The sequence below is a fragment of the Schistocerca piceifrons genome, chromosome 2 (genome assembly GCF_021461385.2).
Source record: "Schistocerca piceifrons isolate TAMUIC-IGC-003096 chromosome 2, iqSchPice1.1, whole genome shotgun sequence".
Taxonomy (NCBI): Eukaryota; Metazoa; Arthropoda; class Insecta; order Orthoptera; family Acrididae; genus Schistocerca; species Schistocerca piceifrons.
The window spans coordinates 275,898,577-275,915,732 of record NC_060139.1 but is presented as its reverse complement, the minus strand read 5'-3'; the positions used below and the strand labels follow the sequence as shown (position 1 = coordinate 275,915,732).

The window sequence follows — 17,156 nt, the reverse complement described above, 5'->3', positions numbered from 1 at the left end:
GATGGTTGCTTGACCATTTTTAAATATTTAAATTTTTTATGTGTGATTGCACTATATTAGAGAAGTTCAAAACAGTTTTTTAAAATAATTTATCTTGCACCTTTACTGGATGGTGGCCATTTTAATTTGTAGGCGCGCGACGATTTTTCAGTCTGGAGACATTAGCGAAAATTTGAATATCTCTGCAGTGGGTTAAGTTACAACATTGCAGTTGACATGATTTATTAGAAAAGTGTCCTCTACAACATTGTCTATTACACAAAATACCCTAAATTCAAAAATAACCAGTCAAAATGACCTCCAAAGTTTGGTGTCCAAATTTTCAAAAATCCACATTTTATGCCCAGAAATATTTAACAAGGAGTGATTTATGAGTGTCTCTCTTTTTTTCCTATAGTTAGGCATCATGCACTACTTGCCTCTTATAGAGCAAGAACACTTACAAATGTTTCCTTAATTTTTTATGAATTTTTGAAATTTGAAAATTTTCATTTTTTCTAAAGTTTGGGGTGGGTTACCTCACGTGGGACTGGATATAAAAATATGATTTTTGCACAGTTTGTACACCTATATGATAACAACGTACTGTAAAAATTTCAACATTGTTATAGGAGATAATTCACATGACTCTACTACTGATCTTATGGCTGTTGCCTGTTCATGTGTGCATTGTTACAGGAGATAATTCACATGACTACTACTGATCTTATGGCTGTTGCCTGTTCATGTGTGATATCCATTATTATTGAAGTAAAGTACTGAATTATATACAAAATATGGAAACATCACTGAAATTAAATTTATATTATTTTGACATACTTAAAACAAGTATTTTCAATTAACATCCTTAGAAATGCTACTCTTCCTAAATCTGGTGGTGAATGTTAAGAACACTTATTTCTTCAGACCGCTTCTGATAAGACCTCCCAGTTGCTGTGGTAACTTCAAGCACTGAAAGTTTCCTTAAAATATTTTTCATTGATATCCAAACTGTGTCACTAGTAGATTTCTTGAATGAGACTACTTGGAGCACAACACTTTGGCTGTACACGTGTTTCAAAAGTATGTAATAAATTACATAAAACAAAATTTTCCCAAGATTGAGAAGCTGATATACTTTTCAGATGGAAGTGGTAGTCAGCATAAGAACAAAAACAATTTTTCAAATTGTGCAACCAGTAGACTTAGGGTTGGAGACTGAATGGCACTTTCTGCATCTTGCCATGGTAAAAATGCATGTGATGGAGTAAGAGGTACAACAAAACGTGAAGTAAGTAAAGCCAGCCTACAAAGACCAACCACAGACCAAAATCTCACAGTACAGACATGTATGTCTTTTGCAAGGATAATATTAAAGGCATTACCTATTTTTTGATCAAGAAAGAAGTGGTTCTGCATATGAAAACAACACTTCAAACCAGATTTGAAAACTGTATATCAGTAAAAAGAACAAGACATTTTCACAAATTCCTTGGCATTGCAGAAAACTTAGTTCGATGCTATGTAACATCAGAAACAGAAATTTATTGTGTCAGTAAAGTTACATCTCTGCCTTTAACGTTGAGTGACATAGTGGCATGTGTGTATGATGGACAGTGGTAGCTTGCAGAAGTTGAAAGAGTAATTTTGGAAAACAATGATGGTTTTTGTGCGTTTTTATCACCCTGCTGGCCCCAGAACATCATTCAAGAAATCTACTAGTGACAAAGTATGGATACTAATGGAAAAATGATTTAAGGAAACTTTCAGTGCTTGAACTTACCACAGCAACTGGGAGGTCTTATCAGAAACTGTCTGAGGAAATAAGTGTTCTTAACATTCATCACCAGGCTTAGGAACAGTAGCTCCTCGAAGGATGTTAATTGAAAATATTTGTTTAAGTATGTCAAAATAATGTAAATTTTAATTTCAGTGATGTTTCCACCTTATGTTTATAATTCAGTACCTTACTTCAATAATAATAGATAATATCACACATGAATAGGCAACAGCCATAAGATCAGTTGTAGAGTAATGTGAATTATCTCCTCATTTTCAAAAATTTGTAACTTTGTTTGGTCAGATATCAATGTTGAAATTTTACAGTACGTTGCTATCATATAGGTGTACAAGCTGTGCAAAAATCATATTTTTATATCCAGTCCCACCTGAGATAACTAACCCCAAACTTCACAAAAAATGAAAATTTTCAAATTTCAAAAATTCATAAACAATTGAGGAAACATTTGTAAGTGTTCTTACCTAACTATAGGAAAAAATACTCTCATAAATCACTCTTTGTTATTTTTGGGCCTAAAAATGGATTTTTGAAAATTTGGATACCAAACTTTGGAGGTTCATTTTGACTGGTTATTTTGAATTTAGGGTATTTTGTATAATAGACAATGTTGTAGAGGACACTTTTCTAAGAACAATCATGTCAATTGCAATGTTGTAACTTAACCCAGTGCAGAGATATTCATATTTTTGCTAATGTCTCTAAACTGAAATATTGTCGCGCACTTACAAATGAAAATGGCCACAATTCTGGGTCGACAGAAGCGTCCGATCCCACGCGTCGGCTTTGACCCGTGATGTAAGGGTGTTGTCGTGTGTGACGTCCTGACGGCGCGGAGTTTGGTTTGAGTGTGGCTGTCTCCAGTTGTGTTTTATCTTATTTTATTTACTTTTCTGATCTGTTCGTTCTATCTCGTGAGATTTTTTTTAAATTTAAAAAAACTTATTACTTATTTTAATTATCTGTTTCCTCCAATTTCTGTTTTAGTTTATTATATTTATCTTTCTAATCTGTTCGTTCTATCCCGTGAGATTTTTTTTTTTTTAAAGACAAAAAACACTAATCAGCTACTTGAACCATCTTTATCTTCTATGGGTTGCAGGGGTTACGGCCCCTGGGGAGGTGGGTGGGTATTCATGCGTGGCTTCTTCACTTACACGTTGTAGCTACGCAAGGCGTCTAAATTTGTTTATATTTAGTTTACCCCCACCCAAAAAACCCCATTTTCCGCGCTTGTCCCGTTAGTGTCATTAGGCTTCTTGTGGAAAGTGTGTGTGTGTTTGTTTTTGTTTCCGCCATATTTGTGACGTCATGGGTCAAAGCAGACGGGCGGGATCGGACGCTTCCGTATTTCCACCATTCTTTTAAAACTGTTTTGAACTTCTCAATTATTGGGTAATCACATTTTAAAAAAATTAAAATATTTAAAAATGGTCAAGCAACCAACTTAATTTTTATTGGACCACTTCACTTGGATTGGCCCATTTTTGGAGGGATATGTTATTGTGTTATTTAGGTATTTTCACGTTCGTTGGCGTGCCTACGTATTGGCATCATAGGTGTCATGTTGGAGACGCTGAAATTAGGGGTTTCTGCCATATTGATATTGTGGGTCAAAGCAGACGGGTGGAATCGGAATGCTTCTTTGTTGGCCCATACACACCTATGTAATTGTTTCATGTAAGAAAACAGCACTGATACTATTAGTGTCACAATTGCTCTTTATTGTTTCTATATTTTTAATTATTATTTGTTTGTATGAAGTCTAACTAATAATTTTAGACACTTTGCTCTAGCTGTATGTTGTTTTGGATATCTTGTACACTGCATAATTAATGAGGAATGTAAGTTCAGTGAACTTGGAATTGAGTTTTGCTATAATGTTCACTGTTCATCAATCAGGATGAAATTGCGTGTATGGAATGTTGTGTGAAGGTGAAAATAAATACCAGAAGTGTTATGTGATGGTACATGAGTGTGTTAGAAACCAAATGAGCAAATGGAGTACAGAACTAAGATATTTCGAATTGTGTCGATAAAAAGTTTTGTAGGAAAGCTGTATACATTGTATGAAAAGTGGCAGGCCTAAAGGATTGTAATAGAGCTGGTATTACACTAAAGAGAGCAGTGGATAGAAAAGATTGGAATGATAGACATATGTGTAAATCATCCAGGAATGTGTGTGTTATCTGGTGTGCAGTTGTGGAATATGCTGACACTGGAGAGAAAGCAATAAAGAACAAAATCTACTGTGCAGGAAGGCCATGCAATGGAAACAAAGTAATCGTTCTAATGCCTTTTTGTTTGGGATAGAGTTGGACCAAGGCACAGTTTGAAAGAACCTGTAATGCTTGTTGGTGAACAGATGTCTCTTCCATTCCTTTTGTCTTTGTTTAGTCATATGAGTTGAACTGCTGTCAAGGCTGTGACATATTATGAAATTATGCTAAACATCTGCCTTGTGTTTGTGTAACAGTGATTGCATAGGCCGTAGGTGGTGAGATTAAGTACTGGAGAGGTGTTTTTCTTATCTGGGTATTATCTACAAAAGTGAGATTACTTCAGTACCTATGTTTCATAAGTAATCTTGAGAGATTTGCAATATGTAGTAGCTATCCCATTGTTCCATCATCATACGAGTAACCTAAGCCAAGTAGGTGATTCGAGCCATTTTTGACATCAGACGTCATGACTTTGTCTGGCTTGCTGAACCAGAATTTGGCTTTACCTTTTTTGGTAAACAATCTTCTCATTTGAGGCATCTTGGCATGCCCCTGACTGATTGAGCTAAGGAAACACACAGGGCCGCCATCTAAATGAGGGCATTCCTTTTCACTTGTATACCACATGAACCCAAGCCTATTGCATGAAGTTTTGAACCCCAAAACATAGACAATTCAAAGAGAAATCCAAACAGTCTAGGCAGTAGGTATGTGTAGGTCTCAGTACTACCAGAGATCAGACAAAAGCACATATAACTCTAGTAGTCTACACCTCTGAAATTGTCATACAAACTGTACAGTGGGGTTACAGTGACCTTCAGTTATGTGATGGAGAAATTGTCTGAATATAAAATATTTTATAATGAAATTAGACTCCCATACGTCAAATGCACCTTAGCATACCTCTGTCATGTAATTTTTCAGTCAGTTTAGGTATTAATACATCCAAAATTCGAGAACAAGTAAAGACTGCCATGGAAGCTTTTCAGTGATGAATCTTGGAAGTGAACAGATCTAGAGACTTCATTTGCAGTTTAATTAGATATAGTGCTATTCATTTAATAAAATGCATGTATTACACAAATGTTTTGAGGTGTTCTCAGTTATTCATAAAGCGATTCATTCATTAGTGGGTGATTTCATCTGAAATCATACAGGTCATGTCTATTCGTGGTCATTAATTTCTCTGGAAAAAATAGTATATTAGACCTCTACATCACAAGTATTAAGAAATAAAGTAATTTCGTTCTACCTTAATTTTTGTAAATGGTACACCCCTTTGAAAAATGTATGTTTTGTAAATAACTCTTAAAACAGTAGATGACAAAAAATAATATAGTAAACCAAAAGTGCTGGAGACCTGGCGGATGTTTCGCATTAAAACTCCTCATTAGTGTGTTGAAATTTAGTTGACACCCGTAGACTTGAGGGCTTCCTTTAACTTACAAATTTAAGACGAAAATACGAATTTTTAGTTCATTTTTTCACTTAATTTTTATTTTCTTTCTAGAGTTTCATAAGTCACAGAACACCATCTTTTCTGTCATATTACCAGATACTACTGATATAATTATAAACAGCATCTTCTTGCTCCAGCTATCTGTATTACGTAAATATTTATTACTAAAAATGTAAATGCATTTTTACGAGCCCTTACAAATTATTTACTAAAAAACCCCTACCCTAAAGCCTTATAAAATTACACAGTATGTTGTTTAGTTAATATGTTAGTAATCAGTGCAAACAGAGTGGGCGATAGTTTCCTGTGTAAAGTGTTAATTCCATCTCTGAATTTTTAGTGTAAAATATGCATGTTGGCAACACTGTTTCCAGTGCTCTTCTGTTTATAACAAACGAATGAGAACTTGCACATAAACCATTATGAGTCGAGTTTTGTGTTTGGTTTGAACTTTTTGTTAAATAGTGTCAGTTAGGAAATACATTAGTGAAAGAGTGAGGTGTGTTGGACTGTGAAAAGACACGAGAAGGCATTGTTTAAGAAAAGTCAGTCTACTAGGTCAGTGACCCAGATGTACACTTTTAGGGTTAAGCAGCCCTCGATTTGACCTCCATAAGGTGTGTACCTTCATTATTGCAGCAAATTTTGGCAACAGTCAATTTGTCAACAATTGAATGCATTTCTGGGCAGTAAGGTGCGTATAAAGAGGTGAAGTAATTGTTTTGGAAAATGGAATGTCAGTATCTGGGGAAAGGAGATAACGGAGAGCACAAGTCATTGTTCTTTTTTTTTCTGTAGCCAAATAATGTTATCAGGAGAAAGAAAACTGGCGTTCTAAGGGTTGGAGCGTGGAATGTCATATCCCTTAATCGGACAGGTAGGTTAGAAAATTTAAAAGGGCAATGGATAGGTTAAAGTTAGATACAGTGGGAATTAGCGAAGTTCGGTGGCAGGAGGAACAAGACTTTTGGTCAGGTGAATTCAGGGTTATAAATACAAAATGAAATAGGGGTAATGCAGGAGTAGGTTTAATAATGAAAAAAAATGGGAGTGCGGGTAAGTTCCTACAAATAGCATAGTGAACGCCTTATTGTGGCCAAGATAAACACGAAGTCCGCAGTAGTACAAGTTTATATGCCAACTAGCTCTGCAGATGACGAAGAAATTGATGAAATGTATGATGAGATAAAAGAAATTATTCAGATAGTAAAGGGAGACGAAAATGTAATAGTTATGGGTGACTGGAATTCGATAGTAGGAAAAGGAAGGGAAGGAAACATAGTAGGTGAATATGGATTGGGGGGTAAGAAGTGAAAGAGGGAGCCACCTGGTAGAATTTTGCACAGAGCATAAACTAATCAGTCTAACACTTGGTTCAAGAATCATAAAAGAAGGTTGTATACATGGAAGAAGCCTGGAGATACTGACAGGTTTCAGATAAATTATATAATGGTAAGACAGAGATTTAGGAACCAGGTTTTAAATTGTTAAGACATTTCCAGGGGCAGATGTGGACTCTGACCACAATCTATTGGTTATGAATTGTAGAGTAAAACTGAAGAAACTGCAAAAACGTAGGAATTTAAGAAGATGGGACCTGGATAAATTGACTAAACCAGAGGTTGTACAGAGTTTCAGGGAGAGCATAAGGGAACAATTGACAAGAATGGGGGAAAGAAATACAGTAGAAGAAGAATGGGTAGCTTTGAGGAATGAAGTAGTGAAGCCAGCAGAGGATCAAGCAGGTAAAAAGACGAGGGCTAGTAGAAATCCTTGGGTAACAGAAGAGATATTGAATTTAATTTATGAAAGGAGAAAATATAAAATTGCAGTAAATGAAGCAGGCAAAAGGGAATACAAACGTCTCAAAAATGAGATTGACAGGAAGTGCAAAATGGCTAAGTAGGTATGGCTAAAGGACAAATGTAAGGATGCTGATGACATTGTAGAGACCACTAGGGGTTAGATAGATACTGCCTACAGGCAAATTAAAGAGACATTTGGAGAAAAGAGAACAACATGTATGAATATCAAGGGCTCAGATGGAAACCCAGTTCTAAGCAAAGAAGGGAAAGCAGAAAGGTGGAAGGAGTATATTGAGGGTCTATACAAGGGCGATGTATTGAGGACAGTATTATGGAAATGGAAGAGGATGTAGATGAAGATGAAATGGGAGATATGATACCGCATGAAGAGTTTGACAGAGCACTGAAAGACCTAAGATGAAACAAGGCTCCGGGAGTACCATTTGGAGAGCCAGTCCTGACAAAACTCTACCATCTGGTGAGCAAAATGTATGAGACAGGAGAAATACACTCAGACTTCAAGAAGAATATAATAATTCCAATTCCAAAGAAAGCAGGTGTTGCCAGATGTGAAAATTACCGAACTATCAGTTTAATAAGTCATGGCTGCAAAATACTAACACGAATTCTTTACAGACGAATGCAAAAACTGGTAGAAGCCGACCTCAGGGAAGATCAGTTTGGATTCCATAGAAATGTTGGAACACATGAGGCAATACTGACCCTATGGCTTGTCTTAGAAGCTAGATTAAGAAAAGGCAAACCTACGTTTCTAGCATTTGTAGACTTAGGGAAAGCTTTTGACAATATTGCCTGGAATACTCTCTTTCATATTCTGGAGGTGGCAGGGGGTAAAATATAGGGAGCGAAAGGCTATTTACAATTTGTACAGAAACCAGATGGCAGATGTACGAGTCAAGGGACATGAAAGGGAAGCAGTGGTTGGGAGGGGAGTGAGACAAGGTTGTAGCCTATTCCCAATGTTATTCAATCTGTATATTGAGCAAGCAATAAAGGAAACAAAAGACAAATTTGAAGGAGTAATCAAAATCCATGGAGAAGAAATAAAAACTTGGAGGTTTTGCCGATGACATTGTAATTCTGTCAGAGACAGCAAAGGACTGGGAAGAGCAGTTGAACGGAATGGACAGGGTCTTGAAAAGGAGGATATAACATGAACATCAACAAAAGCAAAACGGGGATAATGGAATGTAGTCAAATGAATTCAGGTGATGCTGTGGGAATTAAATTAGGAAATGAGACACTTAAAGTACTAATGGAGCTTTGCTATTCGGGGAGCAAAATAACTGAGGATTGTCGAAGTAGAGAGGATATAAAATGTAGACTGGCAATGGCAAGGAAATCGTTCTGAAGAAGAGAAATTTATTAACATGTAGTATAGATTTAAGTGTCAGGAAGTCGTTTCTGAAAGTATTTGTATGGAGTGTAGCCATGTATGAAAGTGAAACATGGGCGATAAATAGTTTGGACAAGAGGAGAATAGGAGCTTTTAAAATGTGGTGCTACAGAAAAATGCTGAAGATTAGATGGGTAGATCATATAACTAATGAGGAGGTATTGAATAGAATTGGGGAGAAGAGGAGTTTGTGACACAACTTGACTAGAAGAAAGGATTGGTTGGTAGGACATGTTCTGGGGCATCAAGGGATCACCAATTTAGTATTGGAGGGCAGCATGGAGGGTAAAAATCGCAGAGGGAGACCAAGAGATGAATACACTAAGCAGATTCAGAAGGATGTAGGCTGCAGAACGTACTGGGAGGTGAAGCAGCTTGCACAGGATAGAGTAGCATGGAGACCTGCATCAAACCAGTCTCAGGACTGAAGACGACGACAACAACAACAACAACAACCAAATAACTAAATTTAATCAAGAACTTACAATACTGTAATATTGTGTAGTTTAATCATTTATTGCACTTAATATTTCCTACTGTGTAAAGTGTAACTTAAACATTAAAAAAAAGTTCAGTGCACAACATTCCAGTAAGTGGATTGTATCTTTGATTTTAATGTCTTTTAGCTAAGAACTACTGTCCGTAGCAGATGCTAGTCAGTTGTTTCCTGAAGATGGCCCAGTAAGCTGAAAACTAGTTAGAATTAACAAAAACACTTTACTTTTTATTCAACCTTAAGTATGGAATTGTTCTAACAAGAAGTAATGCAAGAATCTATAAATAAATAAGATCACACATTTTATAAGCATTTTTCCTCAAAATTTTTGTCAGGAAACTGTCGACAACATCAGTATATTTGGAGAAATGCATGATACATGCTGTGCTGTCCTCAATACGTGTATTCACTACTGGTTTCAATTGTGGACCATCTTCACAGTGGAAAAGTATCTATTGTGACAACAACGTAAGAAAATGGATACTTAACACCATGTTGTTGTTGTTGTGGTCTTCAATACTGAGAATGGTTTGATGCAGCTCTCCATGCTACTCTGTCCTGTGCAAGCTTCTTCATCGCAAAGCACCTACTGCAACCTACATCCTTCTGAATCTGCTTAGTGTATTCATCTCTTGGTCTCCCTCTACGATTTTTACACTCCACGCTGCCCTCCAATACTAAATTCGTGATCTCTTGATGCCTAAGAACATGTCCTACCAATCGATCCCTTTTTCTAGTCAAGTTGTGCCACAAACTTCTCTTCTCCCCAATCCTGTTAAATACCTTCCCATTAGTTATGTGATCTACCCATCTAATCTTCAGCATTCTTCTGTAGCACCACATTTCGAAAGCTTCTATTCTCTTCTTGTCCAAACTATTTATCGTCCATGTTTCACTTCCATACATGGCTACACTCCATACAAATAATTTCAGAAACGACTTCCTGACATTTAAATCTATACTCAATGTTAACAAATTTCTCTTCTTCAGAAACGCTTTCCTTGCCATTGCCAGTCTACATTTTATATCCTCTCTACTTCGACCATCATCAGCTATTTTGCTCCCCAAATAGCAAAACTCCTTTACCACTTTAAGTGTCTCATTTCCTAATTTAATAGCCTCATCATCTCTCGGCTTATTTCGACTGCATTCCATTATCCTCGTTTTGCTTTTGTTGATGTTAATCTTATATCCTCCTTTCAAGACACTGTGCATCCCGTTCAACTGCTCTTCCAAGTCCTTTGCTGTCTCTGACAGAATTACAATGTCATCGGCGAACCTCAGTTTTTATTTCTTCTCCATGGATTTTAATACCTACTCCGAATTTTTCTTTTGTTTCCTTCACTGCTTGCTCAATATACAGATTGAATAACATCGGGGAGAGGCTAAAACCCTGTCTCACCCCCTTCCCAACCACTGCTTCCCTTTCATGCCCCTCAACTCTAATAACTGCCACCTGGTTTCTGCACAAATTGTAAATAGCCTTTCGCTCCCTGTATTTTACCCCTGCCATCTTCAGAATCTGAAAGAGAGTATTCCAGGCAACATTGTCAAAAGCTTCCTCTAAGTCTACAAATGCTAGAAACATAGGTTTGCCTTTCCTTAATCTAGCTTCTAAGATAAGTCGTAGGGTCAGTATTGCGTCATGTGTTCCAATATTTCTATGGAATCTGCTCTATTGCTTCTTGTTGTGAGATTTTACCTAACCTTTTTCGTTTTTTGTCTGATATTTCGTTTCTTATAAATTGTGTTAGCTGTCCGATGCCTTTTCTCAGTTTTTCTATTGTGATCTGTAGCCTGTGTTGCCATGCTGGTTTTGTGGGTTTCTTCTGTGTGTTGGTTGGTTCTGATCTCTGCCTAGTGTGTATATATAGTGTAGTGAGTGCTCCTATATAAACCAGTAGTTGTAACACTTCCATAGTTGTATTCATTTATTTTGTTGTGTATGATTGTGTTGATAGTTTTTATTGTTGTTTCGACTTGTGGGTTATTTGGTGGTCTATGCAAGAATGGTCTAATGTCTGTATTTGTGTCTTTGTATTCTATATATGCCAACTGAAATTTTTCTTCTATATCTAACATGTGTGTCACTTCATGTTCTATTTGTGCTTGTGCTGGTGGCTGTCTTAAGATTTCGTTTTCCTCTGATTGTTTAATTGATGTGTGTTGTTCTTTGTTTGTTTGCTCTGGGATGTTTGAGCCCATTACTGTATTTTCTTCTTCTTCTGATTGCATATTATTTTGTTCCAGTATTTGTTGTACTTGTTGTTTGATGTTTTCTAATTCTGACTGGGGTATCCTGTTATTTTTTATTATTACACGGATCTGATCAGCTAGTCGTTGTTCTGTTAAAAATTTTAATTCCGGGTATCTGGTAATAAATGTTGTGTATACTTGTGATCTGTATCCAGTTGTGTTGGTTCCTAGGTTTGTTGCTTGGTAATAACAGAACATGTGTCGATTAACTTCATCTGACCATCTCATCCTCTGTCTTTGTTTTCCTTCTAGGATGGTTGCAGGAAGCATATCCTGCAAAACACCTCTATTTGGATTTAAATCATTTTCCAGTTGGCTAGCAGTGTCATTACCATTGTGGGCGGGCATAGGGTTCAAGCGTCGTCCCCGACCGTGACGGCTCTTGTCCGAGGCTTCTTCAGTTCTGTCCTGAACCAAGTAATCACACTAAAAGGGGGGTTAGCCCTATTAGTGGTTGGTTCTTTTCGTCACCTTCTACGACTAGCAGAACATACCGGTGGCCTATTCTTTTCCCGGGCCTCCACGGGAATTATTATTATTATTTTCTTTTTTGTTGTTGGTATGTGTAGAAGCATAATATTTTAGATGAGCTTGGAAACAAAAGTTACAGTATGGTATCCATATTAAAATCAAAATGTAATTGATGATATAAACAAGACACCCCCTTCTGCATTCACTTTTCACTCAAGCGTACGTTAAACAGCTACACAGGTCATACTTTGCAAAAAAAAGAAATTTACAATTTCTGGTTTTCTTGATATGATTGATTAATAGTGCTTTCAGATGTTCAGCCGAGTAGTTGCTTCCATTTTTATGCGCAGTATTTCGATGACCAATCCAGTTGTCTTCCTCAGGTGCTGCTAGCTATGTTGTTATTCGGAGCCACTCCTTCCACTTATAACTAAGTATGACTTGTAGTGGCCTCTGTGTTTTTGATGCTCATTTGTTTGTTGAGGCCCTCACCGCTATTCTGTGAAATGCACGTTCCCTCAGCATTTTACAGATCTTTAAAGTCTGCTGTAAATAGTGGTGAGCCACCAATAATGTAATTGGGGTCCAGGCAGTACATGCGTAACAAGTAGCGATGATGATTGGGTACAAAAGTAGTATCGGCAACTTTTATATTGCCCTCAAGATTTCTTGCATATGTTTGATTGATGCTATATTTACCTGTTGTTCTCTGTCGAGGCAGAAAAATAATAAGACATTAAGGTGTTAGAGTACCTAGTAAAGAATTTTAATGTGGTGCTTTGGCGATTTCAGGTTGTTAACAGTGCTCAGTATGCAACAGCCACACGGAAGCCCACCAAATGAACTGAGGTCTCTATTGGAGTCGGGGTTGGGTGCTGACGTCTCGATGGTGGCTGCAGATGGCCAATTGCCGGCCCACAGCTCGGTGCTGGTGGCTCAGAGCTCCGTGTTCGAAGCGTTACTCCGCCGGGGGAAGCAGTTAATCTTAATCCCCGACATGCCTGTGGATGTGGTGCAGCAGTTGCTGACCTTCTTGTACACGGACGAGGTACCGCAGCTGCAGAGTGTAGCACCCCAACTGCTGGTGCTCGCAGACAGATATGAGCTGCACGTGCTGAAGGAGATGTGCGAGCAGCATTTGGTCAAGGATTTACATGTGGAGAACACTGTGCCGTACTGCGTGCTTGCCCTGCGGCACTCATGCCCACACCTCCGTAAGGCGGCCATTGAATACTTTGCAAGGCACGCTCTGCCAGTGCTGGGCTCTCAGGGGTGGGTCCAGGAGCTGAGGAAAGATCCGAGGCCGCTGGTGGAGATATCCCGCCTAGTGGCCTCCCACGCGATTACGGAAGCCAGGTCTGCATGACTTTGTTTTTGCCCACTTTGTTTGTGCCTGTTTCCAGTTTGTTGTGAAGGTTGTTGTGGTCCTGTAGCACAAAAATTACCTGCAATTTGTATAGGTGATTCAGATGCAATCTTCTTTCACATATGAGGCACAAAGAAAAATATTGCTTGTCTACATTTATACTGTAAATATAGCAAATATTGAATTCAAGTTTCAGCAGCTGTTATGTCTGTCTTACGTTTGAATCAGGTGCAAACACTGTATTTTTATATATTTGCGACTTATCTTGCAAAACACTATGCTTATGGTATCTTATTTTGGATTAATTTTTGCAACTCTCACACCCTTGAATCAACTGAACCACTCATAAAACACAATAGCACTTTCTATACTCTTTATTTGTGTTTGTATTTAACAGCTATTGCACTGCTGTCAAAAGCAAAGTTATTATTTGAATTGATATATTTCAGTTTGAGGATGGCGACAAAACATTTACAGCATTTCACACTAAATTTACAACAGTTTGCAGTCCATTTTAAACTATTCACAGTAAAATTTGTAAAAGGCAAACAAGTATCAACTTCAGTGCATTTATGTCCTTTAGGGAGAACAAAATGTACATTAGATTATGGAAAAGCTGTATCGTAGAGAATGTAAATCACTCTCTTGCACTACAGACAAAATGTTCCCTTGTAACCCATTAGCACATTTTCCAAATCAGTAAAAGTATTCCTGACCCGTTGTTTGTGACTGCCAAATCACAGGATTTATAAAGCTATCCTGAGTCATTAAGCACCACATTTGTTTCCATTGCACTTTGTGGCTTGTCCTGCAAACATTGATGGTTATTACATAGTGTGTATTACTGACTGTAAGCCATGTAAATGTGGCTTGATCAGTGACAGTAGAAGAGAGAAAACCATTCCAAAGGGAGCATTTGACCATATGAACTGTCCTCCTGGGATAGCCTGCATGTGTGCCCAACTTACGACTGATATCCCAGATATATTTACACTGTATAGTTACACTCTCAAGAACAGTTTTTATTGAATTATGTTGTGTAGACTTAAGTTTCCCTTGTGTGTTATGTATGATGTTATCAGTAGGAGTAATTTGTGTGCCGTAGGATCATTTTACAATGATACAGGATCGGTCAGTGTAATACAAGGAATACATAAGTTGTATATAGAAACATATCAATATGCATGCGTGTTAAAGAAGGAGAGGCATTTGCCTGAAAAGATTTAGGAAAATCACAGAAAACCTAAACCAGGATGCCAGGATGTCCGGATGTAGTGGAAGCATCTGTCCTTCCAAATCTGAGACCAGTGCCTTAAGGGGGGGGGGGGGCGGGGGGCAGGACGTTAAACTGGCCAAATTAGAGCAGGAGAGGCACCATGGGATATTTTAATTACTGTTGTCTATACTTTTACAAATAAATTCATAAAACCTTGTCAGCATGACCAGGAAGGATTCAGGATTCACACTCACGGCAGTGGAAGTTCAAAAACATAACAAAATAAATCTTTTTTACATGTGAAATATCATTTTTTCACTTACTACAGGCTGCATTTGTTGCTATAGGTACACCCAAAGTGAATTGATTTGCAATGAAGGCAAACAGCAATATGTTGCACTGTCAAAATAAATCCTTGACTGTCAGACTACAACAAATCGGAGAATCTTGTTGCATATAGGGCTCCGAAATTTGGTCCCTCCACGTATATCAGTGCGTAAGTGATCAGAAATTTTTGTTGCAACTTTTTGCACCATTTTTTGTGCTAAAGGCAACAATAATGTGGAGTACACCATTGTTCTTTTTGAACTGTAGTGGATTATTTATAACAAACCTCATGAGGGAATAAATTTACTGTGAAGCAGTAGTAAGAATGGCCAACTCCTTCAACAGATAACTAGAGGATGTTTGTGTGTATGCCCCACGTATTACTCTTACAGCATGTTTGTAGGCAATAAAGACTTCGTTTTTTAAAGATGAGTTGCCATCGAACATTGTATCATTTGACATTATTGAACGAGAATATGCAAAATATGTCAGTTCACTGATCGCTCCTCCCAAATAAGATTTGCAATCATTCTAACTGCAAATGTGTCTGAACTAAGTTATTTTAGGCATTCGAAAATGTGCTTTTTCCCACTTAAGTTCTCATCAGTATGAACACCTAATAATTTTCAAGTCTCTGTCCTGTTTATTATTTCCTCATCGTGTGTTAGGCTTAGCATTAACTTAGATGTGCAGAACTGAGTATGTTGTTCCTTTTTGAAATTGAAGGTGAAACCACTCACAGAAACCAATCAGTGATGCTTTTATGAACTTCTTTCACTATTTCTTATGTTGCTGTATGTACCATTGGTTGGCTACACTGTCAACCCAATAAAACTTCAATTTATTTTGGAGAACACACATGTACTAGGAGGTATTAGTACTCCTGAATGTGTGTGCAACCATGTTGGTTGCCGGTTGTTCGCTGTGTGAATTTCCTGCTGCACATCCACATCAACAGCTATGGGAAGTGATGATGGCAGCATGGCTCCCAGTACTTGTGCAGATATATTAGAACTTTTGTGACAATAATATAGCTTAGCAAAGCCCATCTTATTAACTGCTCTTCAAAATGCAGTGCACAGAGCTTGGTCATAGCTGAAAAGAGGTTAGCTCTCAGTGGCGTGCCACGTGTTGGGTTGTTCATATGTCTACCAAATGGAAGAGGGACATTTTTAGTAGTTACTTCAAACTGCATCCAGGAAACCAGTCCAGAAAATGATAGTGACTTACTTGAGGTAAATGACACATAGACAGAGCATGAACTAGTATTCTTGATGCACAGTTTATGAAGATAGCAGTATCATACACAAAATTAAATAAATAAACACACAATTAAAAATATAGCTGTAAAAGAATTTCAAAGTGAGCATAGCTTTACATTTGTCACAATATCTGTTTAATAATTTTATGAATATTTTGTTTAATGGTAATATTTTTTTAATTGTTACTATATTATTCGGTGCTATTTTTGTTCAGTGTGGAAGAATTGGGGAAACTGCTGGCCAGCGGGATTCGGATGGATGAAGAAAAGATCTCTACTTGATGGGGAAAATGTGATTTTTAAAAAGATGTCATCAGAAGCAGACGTGTAATGTGTTTCGTTATGGTTTCTGTGAAAGTTCCTAAACAGTTATTTCTGCCACACTGGGTGAATAAGACTCGTGACACTATATAGAAGTGCTGTGATAATCTCTTCCACTCACATAGCTTTTGTTACACGTGTAACTTTTTGAGTTCATTGGTTACTCCAATATAACGGCAGATGGTTGGTCACAGTTCAGGTGACATGAAAATAAAGTTTTAATAGATGCTATTGATTTTTACTAAAAGCCGAACCGTGACTACACAAGACTGGAATTTCTCTTCACAGGCAAGTTGTGCCAAAATATATTACAATGACTGAGGAACTTGATTCAAACAGTTTTTGTATAATGCATTGTTACATAATAAATGTATGAATTTTCAAGGAATTATTACTAATGTAACTCCAAGACTTTCCATAGTTGTTTCCAATATATTTATGTTGAAACCAGTGATAATCCTTGCCCACAGCAAATCGGCAAAGAGAAAATTTCAAATATAAATGTTTTCCATGTGTTAATGTCTTAAAAAATACTTCCCATCAATTGTGCACACTGCATCCCTTGAGCAGTGTCACCTGTTAACTAAACAGTGGTAACTTACCATGGTAGGTTGCAGTTGAGCTGCTACCTATGTACAGTGCATTTCTGCATGGCTACTGTAGCCACCAGCTGTCAGTCCATCCCAGTTGGCTCACAATTAAGATGTGTCATGAATGCCAAGGAATTGAAATATGTAAGTTAACAGGTAAGGAATGGTTGTT

General features: G+C 37.4%; 1 protein-coding gene across 1 annotated transcript; it reads left to right on the top strand.

The window, feature by feature from the left end:
• Positions 1 to 12,699: 12,699 nt before the first annotated feature.
• LOC124776777 (speckle-type POZ protein-like) lies at positions 12,700 to 16,797 on the top strand. Its single transcript, XM_047251915.1, has 2 exons — positions 12,700 to 13,259; positions 16,289 to 16,797. The coding sequence occupies exons 1-2, from the start codon at positions 12,715 to 12,717 to the stop codon at positions 16,353 to 16,355; spliced, it is 612 nt and encodes a 203-aa protein (XP_047107871.1). The 5' UTR covers positions 12,700 to 12,714; the 3' UTR covers positions 16,356 to 16,797.
• Positions 16,798 to 17,156: the final 359 nt, after the last annotated feature.

Excerpts from the sequence above, each read along its gene's own strand:
- LOC124776777 (XM_047251915.1), top strand. The coding sequence starts at position 12,715 with ATGCAACAGCCACACGGAAGCCCACCAAATGAACTGAGGTCTCTATTG. Across the intron at positions 13,260-16,288 it reads CACGCGATTACGGAAGCCAG|TGTGGAAGAATTGGGGAAAC; the intron begins GTCTGCATGACT and ends ATTTTTGTTCAG.